Here is a 12,631-nt window from a genome sequence, read left to right on the forward strand (position 1 = left end):
AGTAACAGGCCAAAAGCTGTTTTGCCAAAGGAGAGTAGTTAATTGCAGAGGATGGCAGGGCTTTGATTCAAAACCCTAAGGCCCTATGCTGTGATTCACCTATAGGGTCCTGCCAAAGGCCCCAGACAGCATCCCTATCTGCTACTGATACCTCAAGCACCATTGGGTCTCCTGGAGTATATGGCCCAAATGGCAAAGCAACTTGCACAGTAGTCTGGACCTGTTGCAGAGTCACAGAGCCTTCTCTTGTTCTGGGCCCTACTCAAAACTAGCAACTTTTCAGGTCACTCAGTAAAGGAATGGAAGTAACATATCCAAATGAGGACTATGTTACCTCCAAAATCCAGAGGCTTCCTAGGCTTTGCGCCTCTTTTTTGGTTATGGGAGGGGCCAGATAAGGATAAGAACAACTTATCCTTCTTCACCTTAGAAGGAGTATCTGACATGCCCCACACCACTGGGTCCCTAGGAATTTCACTGAGGTAGAAGGCCCCTGAGTTTTTGTTGGATTTATTTTCTACCCTCTGACACACAAATAAATGTCTTACCAGTAAGTCTGGAGTAGTTGCCACTTCTTGCTACTAGGTCCAATCAGCATATTGCCGTCAATGAAATGGACATCTTGTGGAAGGGAAAGGTAATCGAGATCCCTATGAACTAAATTATGACATAGGGTTGGAGAGTTGATATAGCCCTGAGGTAGAACACTGAAGGTGTAATGCTGGCCTTGCCTGCTGAAAGCAAACTGCTTCTGGTTGTCTTTATTAACAGGGATGGAGAGGAAAAAAATTTGCCAGATCAATGGTTGCATACCAGGTACCAGGGAATGTGCTAATTCCCTCAAGGAATGAAACCGCATTTGGTACAGCGGCTACAATTGGATTCACTACCTGGTTTAGCTTATGATAATCCATTGTCATTCTCCAGTATCCATCTGTCTTCTGCATAGGCCAAATAAGCAAGTTTAATGTGGATGTGGTGGGAATCACCACCCTTGCATCTTTCAAGCCCTTAATAGTGGCACTAATCTCTGCAATGCAGTGTTTCTTTTGGTTTACTATTTTTCTAGGTAGAGGCAATTCTAGTGTCGTCCATTTGTCCTTTCCCACCATAATAGCCCTCACTCAACAGGGCAGAAAGCCAGTGAGGGGATTCTTACAGTTCCTGAGTATGTCTATCTCAATTATCCATTCCAGAACTTGGGGGAAAAACCACTGGATGGGTTCAGGGTCCACTGTGAGATGGACTTGAGCTAAAACTTCATTGATCACCTGATTTCCATAAGCGCCTACTCTGACTGGTGGACAACAATGATGTTTTGGGTCTCCTGAAATTAGTGTCAATTCAGAGCCATCGTCCAGTAATCCCTGAAAGGTCTGATTATTTCCTTTTCCTCAACATACAGTTATCCTGGTAAAGCCTGTAGGTTCTTTTGGGAAAGCTTAGGGGAAAAATTAACAGTATACATTTTTGGCAGTGGAGCAGCGTCTCTCATTAAAGGGGTTCTAAGTTTGCACACTGGGTCAAGTCTGGGAATTGAGCGGCCATGACTCTCTGTTTTTATTATTCAAGTTAAGCTTTTGTTCTCTTGACTTAGAACTCTTCCACTTATACAGATCAAGTTAAGAATTTAGTAGACTTCCCATCTATTTCACTTCCACCAAAGAATATCAACCATACTCCCAGTAACCACATAACAGAAATTAAAAAACAAACCAACTAAAAAACCTTTCATGGTCATTTTGCATTCTTCATCACAATAAATTATTTTATATTTTTAAAGTCATGTTTTAACTCTTCTTAGATTTAAAAGAATTTCCATTGGAAATTTAAATTTTCAAGTAACTCTGATGCTTCAGGAAGCTTAGCCATTATTATCTTTTTAGAGATATGTGAGGTTCAGAGTAGGTATCACCTCTGCTCAATCTCACACACATAATATTGCAGTCTCTCACAGTTTCTAAATTCAGATCACAACCACACACTGTCTTCCATCCAGATCTTAACTTGCATAAATTGCATTCTAACACACACAAAAACACCTCTACCAAATCTCTTGCATGACCTCCCACTCAATCATACTCAAAACATCAAAGTCACAACGTTATAATCACCAGCGCTTTTACTGCCATATGCAGAGACTTGGGTACAGTCACAAACCACTTTCACATACTTTATATATTTCACTCAACACCCCTCCCAGTGATAGGCTCAAGTGCAAACCATCTAAGGTACAGTCACAAACCACATGTTCTCACAGATACTATATCTGCTCACACTTAAGAGATGGAGCTTCTGGCCTCAGCAAGATTAAAAAGCTTTACCATAGATGTGTCCCTTATCGCAGATAATCGTACTAGTTTCCACTCCTCTGGATTAATTCCAGCCTGTCACACACACTTAGACACACAATGTCACCTCACACCCCCCCACCCACCCCCGAACGGCCCAGGACCAGCTCGCCTGCCCCAGGGATCTGTGATTCATCCACTGGGTCCCTCCTAGTTCCAACAGACCAGCTTCCTCCCTTCGCTGGTGAAATTAACCCGCGGACACTCGCCACACCTAAACCCTCCCGGTAGTCATAGGTGGACCCAGCACAGACAGCCTTCCACAGAACGTTGTGAGGTCACTGCCAGCATAGCCAGCCACGCCACCCGCAAGCATGCGTAATCAATCACGGTCTCAAAGCACCACTCACAGGTAAGTCACATCACATTATGCCACCTCACAATCACTGCACGTGGCCGAGCTCACTGCTTGAACCTACACGAATATGTAGCACATCCACTTTCACATACAGATTTCCTCACGCATGACACCCTCACAGTCGGTGTCACATAATCATCTGCCTCTCGATGAGACGCACCCCCGCATACGTAACGGACTCACAGAATACATCTCGCATCGCAACCGCGGAGAGAACCATCCAGAGGCTGGATCTCTCCGCACCAGACAACAGTTCTCTTAAGCCCGCGAACGTGCACATTGGGAGGGTCGGGACAGCCACCGTGTCAGGTTTGAAATCCGTCCTCAGAGAAATCTGAGGTTCCGAATTCAGACCCCCAAACCCAGGTGTGAGCCACGTAAACTGGGTGGTTGTGTCGTCACTCCAAGCCCGAGTGAAACAGCGCAGGTGCGGCCGGAAGTCGGGCGGAAGACCTACCTCTTTAGCCTCCCGGGCTCCTTCCTCTAGGACTAAGTTTCCCAGAGGACACGGCTTTCCAAAGCTACTTCCGGTCAGAACGTCGGTTGAATGGTCGGCCGCAGAGGCAGTTTAGGGCTTCCCTTTACGGGTAGAGTAGGCAGGGCTCGGCGTGCGGCTTCGCCGGGAAGTCCAATCAGAAATTGGACCAGAGCTCCTCCTGAGGATGCTGAAGGTGAGGAATCCTGTAGCCCCAGGACCGGGCAAGAGGAGTGTCTGGAGTGTTAGGCCTCTTAGTGCGGGAGCAGACCTAGGGAGAGTAGGTTAGTCTGTGCGTGCGTGACGGAAATTAGTCTCATGACTAAGGATATTTGGCTGTTTGTTGTGACAGCAACTGGATTCGTGCTTTTGTGACCGTTGTAATTTTGTGCATTGGCCATGTGTGTAAATGGAGTTTGTATGTGTTTATGATCATGATTGCGGGTGACTATTTGTGTAAGCCCCATTTACTTATATAAAGAAAAGCACATTTACACAAACATTTAAACCCAGGCTCACCGTAATCAGGTAGTTAGGAAGACATTCCAGTAGGCACCTATAGATTCATACACACGTCATAAAGCCAAAGCCACATAATCCCACCATCCCCCCCGTGTTTATCATCATGATACAACCTCAAAGTGACTTATATAGTAAAAAAAAAAAAAAAAAGAAAAAGAAAGGAAACAACAACAAACAACTAACCGTATGCCCACTTAGTCGGTGTCCTCCAGAGTTATCTGAAGAGCTCACACACATCACCAAGAATCAGAGAAACATAGTCTTCATGGTCACAGGCAACATCTACTCCACACCACACTCAAGGTCACACAAAATTTGAGCTTCCAGAAAAACCTAGTATCTCATAATTTTTCTCTACCTCACTACTTCTGCCATTCCCCTTAGAAACACCTCTAATTGGAGGAAAGAATGGCACTGTTGCACATCCAAAAACAGTGTCTAAGATGATTAGGTGCTGCATCTTACCTGAAATTTTCACATTAACCTTCAAAATTCCTTTGTTATATTACTTCATTTAAAGTAAAAGTTATCTATAATTCTTCAACCACTCTGAACATTTTATTGCAAATGTTTTCACCCTCTGTGTACATACATATATGCTTATGTTCATGAGTATTTTTTCCCCAAAGATTAGAACACAATACACATTGTTTTGTATTTCCTTATTAAAAGATATTTAGGTCTTTTTTGCCTGTATTTAGGGATGAATTTCAGAAGATTTTCCAGGATGTGGTTTTTTAAATTCTCACCGGTACTTCAGACTCAAGTATTTATTTTGCTCCGGACATCTTTGTTCTATTTCTTCTTTTCAGTGTTGCTTTAGTGTCTATTTTTGAAGTTCCTGTTACACAAGAATGTTAGATATAACCAAAGATCTGTTACATCTTTTGAGTCATTTTCTCTTTCCCTGACCTTTTCATAAGGTCCATTTCCTTTTCTTTTTCCTCTTAATTCAGTGAGAATCTGGTCAGGGTAGGTCTGAGCAGGCCAGTTGGCTTGATTTTATCATAGTGTTGGGACACTGATTTGCCTCTCTAGATCACTCCTGCTAAAGAGCCTGGGCCCAGTCTTTCTTGAATCCATAGCTGGATTCCCTCCTTGCTTTGAGTAAGGTTGGGATTGGTTCATCTTCTCTCTGATCTTTTATGTATGTGTGTATGGGGTCTGGGAGTAAGAGATGTGAAGTGGGGGAAATGTCATTCTAAGTTAGCACATTGGGAGCTCAGAGGCAAGATCATCTCATGTTTGTTTTTGTTTATTTTTAAACCCCTCTCATTCAGCAACACTTTCTTTGGACTGTGAATTTCTTCTAAAGTGGAACTAAGAAGACAACTAATAAATACATTGAATTCTAAAAATAAAGCCATGGCCCATGTAAGTTGTTGTTTTCTTGTTCCTCATTGAAGTAGTCCTCTTTTTTTCCTATAGGTCATGTGAATATTTGCATTCTTCATCCTGATATTGTTACCTAACTGAATATCACACAGTAACTTGCCAGTGAGTGAGTAAGTGATTGTGCCAAAAATATAGGATCTTCCTTTTTTGCTCATCTCTCTAACCAGTTTATATACTCATTCAGTAAATCATTACTTATTTCCCATATGCTGAGTCTTCTGCCAGAATAAGGAAAGAACAGAAATAGTATCCTTTTGAGGGAAATATTGATGTTCTTCTTGTCAGAACTTTGGTTTGATGAACTGATTTAACAAATATTTATTGAATATCTACTATGTGATAGGCATTCTTTAGAGAACTAGGAATAAATCAGTGGGGGGAAAAATCAGACACATACAAATCATTCCTTGTGGAACTTGACTTGTAATGAAAGAGACAGAAAGTAAATAATCAGCTTATATAGTACAAGACTTAAGACACACATATATATGTGCATATGTATGTATGTATATACATTATATATATATATATGGTCAACTCTCCATATCTGTGGGTCCCACATCTATGGATTCAACCAACTGTAGATTGAAAATCTTCAGGAAAAAAAATTCCAGAAAGTTCCATAAAGCAAAACTTGAATTTGCTTCATGCAAGCAACTATTTACATAGCATTTCCATTATATTAGGTATTATAAGTAATCTAGAGATGAGTTAAAGCATGTGGGAGGATGTGTGTAGGTTATACGCAAATACTATGCCATTTTACATGGGACTTGAGCATCTGCAGCTTTTGGTATCTGCGGGGGTCCTGGAACTAATCCCCTGTGGATACCAAGGGATGACTGTGTATATGTAGTGAACAAAATAATTGTATGGTAAAACTAAGACGAAAGAGCAAATATATGTCTTATCAATCAGTGACTGTATATGAGTTCTCTTTGTTTGTTTGTTTTGTTTTAATTTTAATTTTTGGGTGCGTTGGGTCTTTGTTGCTGCACTCAGGCTTTCTCTAGTTGCAGCAAGTGGCGCTAGTCTCCATTGCAGTGCACGGGCTTCTCACTGCAGTGGCTTCTCTTGTTGTGGAACATGGGCTCTAGGCACGTGGGCTTCAGTAGTTGTGGCACGTGAGCTCAGCAGTTGTGGCTCATGGGCTCTAGAGTGCAGGCTCAGTAGTTGTGGCTCATGGGCTTAGTTGCTCCATGGCATGTGGGATCTTCCCAGACCAGGGCTCAAACCCATGTCCCCTTCATTGGCAGGCGGATTCTTAACCACTGCACCACCAGGGAAGTCCCTGGATATGAGTTTTAACATACCTATTAAGAGAAAAAGTCTTTCAGATTGAGTCACAAAGAAAAATTCAACTCTCTGCATCAGATGCTTAAGTGATTCAGTGATTCAGAAAGTTTAATAAAAGGATGGACAAATTATACCAGGCAAATGAAAACTAAAGGAAAACATACTAAACTTTAGGCCACATCACACAATTAAACATGGCAAAGAGGGACTTCCCTGGTGGTCCAGTGGTTAAGAATCCGTCTTCCAATGCAGGGGACGCGCGTTCCATCCCTGGTTGGGGAACTAAGATCCCACATGCTGTGGGGCAACTAAGCCCATGCCACAACTAGAGAGCTCGTGTGCTGCAACTACAGAGCCCATGCTCTCTGCAGCCTGCACACCACAACTACAGAGCCCATGCACTCTGGAGCCCATCCGCTGCAAGGAAAGATCCCACGTGCTGCAACTAAGACCTGACACAGTTGAAAATAAATAAATAAATATATTTTTTTAAAAAACATGGCAAAGAAGGACACTACATAATTCTAAAGTGTAAATTTCAAAGTGAAGCTAAAATACTTATGAATTACCTACATATAAAATATTACAGCAGCAACTTTCCTAAAACAAATAGAAAAGCAGATAGAAGAAGAAATAGATACTTGCCAGCAGTAGGGGATATTAGTTAACCGTCTTAGTCAAAGTCAAGACAAGTGGACAAAATTTAGTTAAGGATATTGAAGTACTAAATCACATACTCCATCAAATCTATCTTATTGATATACATGAAATGTTAATAGTAGTGAATATGCATTTTTTTAGGTATCCATGGACCATTCAGAAGAAAATGACAAAATATTAGGCTGTAGTAAAGCCCAAAAAGTACAAATGGTAGACAGTATTCTCTGAACACAGTGAAATACAACTAGAATTTAATTACAGAATCAGAAAAATTGTTATTCTTACCAGAAGTTCATAAAATCTGTCTTAGTAACTGCTGAATCAAAGAAGAAATGTAATCTAAAAAGTGAAAAATTTCTCATGTCAGTGATAGCACTACATATTGGAACCCATGGAATTTAGTTAAAGCAGGACTCTAAGGGAAAAGTCATAGATTTAAATACTTCTAACAAAAAATAATGAAAATTTGTAAGTTAAAAATAAGTAGAAAGAAATCTGGAAGGGATTTACAAAGATAAAAATTACATGTGTTACAAAACAGGAAAAAATTATAACTAATAAGATAAATCAATAAGTTAAATCACTAACCTTTGAATCATGAATGAAAAGGGAGAAAGCACAAATATACAAAATGAAAAGGGGAAAATCCACAGAAACAAAGGAAATTCAATAGACTCTTGAAAAAAATACTGTATTTGATTCTTTGCAAATACATTTTATTTATTCACATATACACCATTTTCAATTGCTCTCTCTTCTTGAGATCTGAATTTCTGTTTGATATCATTTCTTTTTGGCCTGAAGACATTTCCTTAGCATTTCCTGTAGTTTGTATCTTCTAGTGACAAATCCACTCAGCTTTCTTTATGTGAAAATGTCTTTATTCCTCCTTTATTTATAAAATAAGTCAGGACTTGCATCCTCCTCCTCTATTTTCTGGAAGAGTTTTTTTTATAGAATTAGTATTATTTATTCCTTAATTGTCTGATAGAGCTCACCAGCAAAAAGCATCTGTGGTAGGCAGAATAATGAGCCCCCCTCAAAAAAAAACTGTCTATGTGCTAATCCTAGAACCTGTGAATAGGTTACCTTACGTGGCAAAAGAGACTTTGCAAATATGATTAAATTAATGCTTTAAAAAATAAATTTATTTATTTATCTATTTATTTTTGGCTGTGTTGGGTCTTCGTTGCTGCATGCAGGCTTTCTCTAGTTGCAGCAAGCGAGCGGTGGCTGCTCTTCGTTGCGGTGCACGGGCTGCTCACTGCGGTGGCTTCTCTTGTTGCAGAGCACGGGCTCTAGGTACACAGGCTTCAGTAGTTGTGGCATGTGGGCTCAGTAGTTGTGGCTTGCGGGCTCTAGAGCACAGGTTCAGTAGTTGTGGCACACGGGCTTAGCTGTTCTGCGGCATGTGGGATCTTCCTGGACCAGGGATTGAACCTGTGTCCAGCATTGAATCCGGCAGGTGGATTCTTAACCACTGTGCCACCAGGGAAGTCCCCCAAATTAATGCTTTTGAGATGGGGAGATTATCTTGGGTTATCTGAAGATAACCCAAAGAGGATGTGCGTATGGAATATGCATACTTCGGTTAAAAAAATGCAACATTACTGGCTTTGAAGATGGAGGAAGTGGGCCATGAGCCAAGGAACGTAAGTAACCTCTAGAAGCTAGAAAAGGTGAGGAAATGGACTCTTTCCTAGAGCTACCAGAAAGGTGCACAGCCCTGCCAACACCTTGATTTAGTCTAGTAAAACCCTTGTTGGACTTCTAACCAACAGATCATAAATTTGTTGTTTTAAGCTACTGCATTTGTGGTGATATGTGCAGCATCAGTAGAAAACTAATACACCATCTGAGTTTAGAGTTTTCTTCATGGGGAGACTTTAATTTCTTTAATAGATAAAGGGCTTTGGTTTTTTTTTTTTTTTTCTTGAATTAGTTTAGTAATTTGTGCCTTTCAGGGAATTAGTTTATTTCAACTTAGATGTCAAATTTATTGGCAGAAAGTTGTTCATAATATTCCCTTATTATCATTTTAATGCCTGTCAGATCTACAGTAATGCACACTTTTAAATTCCTGGTATTGATAATTTATGTCTTCTTTTCTTGATCAGTATACTAGCAGCCTGTCAATTTTATTGGTCTTTTCAAAGAACCAGCTTTTAGTTTTACTGGTTTTTCTCTCTAGTTTGCCCTTGCTGTTTCACTGATTACTGATCTTATTTATTCTTTCCTTTGTTCTGTATATTTTAGATTTAATTTTCTCTTATTTTTCTAGCTTAAAATTCCCTTTCTTCTTTCACCCGTGGGTTATTTAGAAGAGTGCTCTTTAACTTCCAAATATTTGGGAGCTTTTCCAGATCTTTCTGATAGTTCATTTTTAATTTAATTCTGTGATGGTCGAGGAACATACTCTGTAATTTCTATCCTTTTAAATTTATTGAGATTTGTCTTATGGTCCAAAATGTGGACAATTTGGTGAATGCTCAATGTGCAATTAAAAAAAAAGGGCATTATACTGTTGGGTAGAGTGTTTATCAGTTAGGTCAAATGTTTGTAGTGGTGATCAACATTTCTATATCTTTACTAATTTTTTTTTGTCACTTGGTCTATCAATTACTGAGAGAGGACAGTTGAAAGTTCCAGATACAATGGTAGATCTGTTACAGTTCTGTCAGTTTTTGCTTTATGGTATTGAAGCTGTGTTATTAGGTGCATACATATTTAGGATTGCTATATCCTCTTGACAAATTGACCCCTTGATCATGAAATGTTCCTTTTGGTAATATTCTTTGTCTTGAATTCTGTTCTCTTTATTAACATAACTGATTCAGCTTTCTTTTACCGTTTTCTTCATGGCATATCTTTTTTCCATCCTTTTATTTTTTTTAATTTTAATTTTAATTTTTTGCGGTACGCGGGCCTCTCACTGCTGTGGCCTCTTCCGTTGCAGAGCACAGGCTCTGGACGCGCAGCCCCAGCGCCCATGGCTCATGGGCCCAGCCGCTCCATGGCATGTGGGGTCCTCCCAGACCGGGGCACGAACCCGTGTCCCCTGCATCGGCAGGCGGACTCTCAACCACTGTGCCACCAGGGAAGCCCCATCCTTTTATTTTAACCTATTTTAAGTGTATCTCATATAACAGCATATATTTTGGTTCTACTTTTTTACCCAGTCTGACAGTCGCTGCCTTCAAGTGTCTACACAGGGTTTAGCAAGCTATGGCATGCTGGCTAAATCCAGCCCACAGCCTGTTTTCCTCTGGCCCTCAACCTAAGAATGGTTTTGCATTTCAGAAGGGTTATAAATAAATAAAGAAAAAAGAATATGTTATAGGGACTATATGTGATCCACAGAGCCTAAAATATTTACTACCTGACCCTATTCAGAAAAGTTTTGCTGACTTCTAGATAGACCATGTAAATTAAATGTAATGATTATGTTTTAATCTATCATCTTATCATCTATCCTTTCTTCCTTTTTTTTTTTTTTTCCTATTTTCCTGCCTTCTCTTGGACTGATCCTGTATTTTTTTGTATTCCATTTATCTCCATTATAGGATTATTAGCTGTACCATTTTTGTTTTGTTTTGTTTATTGTTTTGGGGGTTGTTCTAAGATTTCCAATGTGATTTTAAAAACAAAAAAATCTTACTAGATCTTCCAATAATTTTATACAACTTCATACATAACTCAAAAATCTTAAAACTGGATATTTCCATTTCCCCTTCCCATCATTTTTACTACTGCTATCATATATTTTATTTCTAAATACTTTTAAACTACACATGCTTTTTTTCTTTCTTGCTTGGGGGTGTGGTGTGCCACTCAGCTTATAGGATCTCAGTTCCCTGACCAGGAATTGAACCTGGGCCATGGCAGTGAAAGCCCAGAATCCTAACCACTAGGCAACCAGGGAATTCCCAGTTTTTTTTTTCTTTAAATGATCAATTATCTTTTAAAGAAATTATGAGATGAAAACAATATCTTTCTTATTTACCTCCAAATTTATCATTTCTGGCACTCTTCGTTTCTCTGTGGATAGAAGTTTTTACTTAGTATAAATTTTTTCCACCTTGAAAAACTTCCTTTAACATTTTTTGTAGCAACGTTTGTTACTCTCAAAAAAACAAACCGGGCTTCCCTGGTGGCGCAGTGGTTGAGCGTCTGCCTGCCGATGCAAGGGACACGGGTTCGTGCCCCCGTCCGGGAAGATCCCACATACTGCGGAGCAGCTAGGCCTGTGAGCCATGGCTGCTGAGCCTGCGCGTCCGGAGCCTGTGCTCCTCAACGGGAGAGGCCACAACAGTGAAAGGCCCGCATACCGCAAAAACAACAACAACAAAAAAACCCAACAGCAGCAAAAATAAAACTCCAAGCTTTATTTCACCTTCATTTTGAGGGATTTTAATTGGAAATAGAATTATAGCCTGACAGCTTTCTTTCAGCATTTTTTCTTCCAGTTTTATTGAGATATAATTTACATACAGCACTGTTTAAGTTTAAGGTGTACAACATAATGATTTGACATACATACATCATGAAATGATTATCACAATAGTTAGTAAAATCCTTCATCTCATGTAGATACAAAAATAAAGAAATAGAAAAAAATTCTTTTTCTTGTGGGAACTCTTAGGATTCACTCTCTTAACAACTTTCATAAATAACGTTCAGCAGTGCTAATTATATTTATCATGTTGTACATTACATCCCTAGTACTTATTTATCTTATAACTGGAAGTTTGTATCTTTTAACCACCTTTATCCAATCCCCCTCCCCACCCCCTGCCTCTGTTAACTGCAAATCTGATCTCTTTCTCTATGAATTTGTTTGTTTTTGAAGTATAACTGACCTAACATCACTGTTAGCTTCTGTTACACAACATAGTGACTTCATATTTTTATACATTTCAAAATGATCACCATGATAAGTCTAGTTATGGTATGTCACCATAGAAGAATATTACAGAGTTATCTACTATATTCCCCACACTGTACATAGCAGTCTTTCTTTCTTCCTCCATCTCTCTCTCTCTCTCTCTCTTTCTCTCATTATTTTAGGTTACTCATCTCTCAAGTTCAAATGCATTTTAACAACTCTGCATATTTTGCACCCTCCCCAACTTTTCCTGTTTTTATCATATTTTACATCTTTTTGTTTTGCATATATATCCCTTAACTACTTAATGCAGATATAGATTATTTTCCTACTTTTGTCTTTTAACCTTCCTACTAGCTTCATGGCTAATTTACTACCTTTACTGTATATTTGCCTTTACAGATGAGATTTTTCCTTCTGTAATTTTCATGTTTCTAGTTGTGGCCTTTTCTTTTTCACTTGGAGAAACATTTCTTGTAAAGCTGGTTTGGTGGTGCCGAACTCTTTTAGCTTTTGTTTGTAAAGCTTTTAATCTCTCCATCAAACTGAATGAAAGCCTTGCCAGGTAGAGTACTCTTGGTTAAGATTTTTCCTTTCATCACTTTAAATATATCATGCCACTCCCTTCTGGACTGCAGAGTTTCTGCTGAAAAGTCAGCTGATAGCCTTATGGGAGTTCCCTTGTATGT

The 12,631-nt window shown here is 39.4% G+C and overlaps 1 protein-coding gene across 1 annotated transcript in view; it reads left to right on the forward strand.

Moving 5' to 3' along the window:
• Positions 1-3,252: 3,252 nt before the first annotated feature.
• Positions 3,253-12,631, forward strand: part of LOC309976309 (uncharacterized protein) — a gene marked incomplete at its 3' end in the record, with an annotated part of 39,606 nt that continues 30,227 nt past the window's right edge. The window contains exons 1-2 of the mRNA XM_082861889.1: positions 3,253-3,380; positions 4,987-5,080. Coding sequence (XP_082718015.1) covers positions 5,072-5,080 — 9 coding nt within the window. The 5' untranslated portion in view covers positions 3,253-3,380; positions 4,987-5,071. The remainder of the gene's footprint in view (positions 3,381-4,986; positions 5,081-12,631) is intronic.

The sequence above is a fragment of the Leucopleurus acutus genome, assembly GCF_964270905.1.
Source record: "Leucopleurus acutus genome assembly, chromosome: 20".
Taxonomy (NCBI): domain Eukaryota; kingdom Metazoa; phylum Chordata; class Mammalia; order Artiodactyla; family Delphinidae; genus Leucopleurus; species Leucopleurus acutus.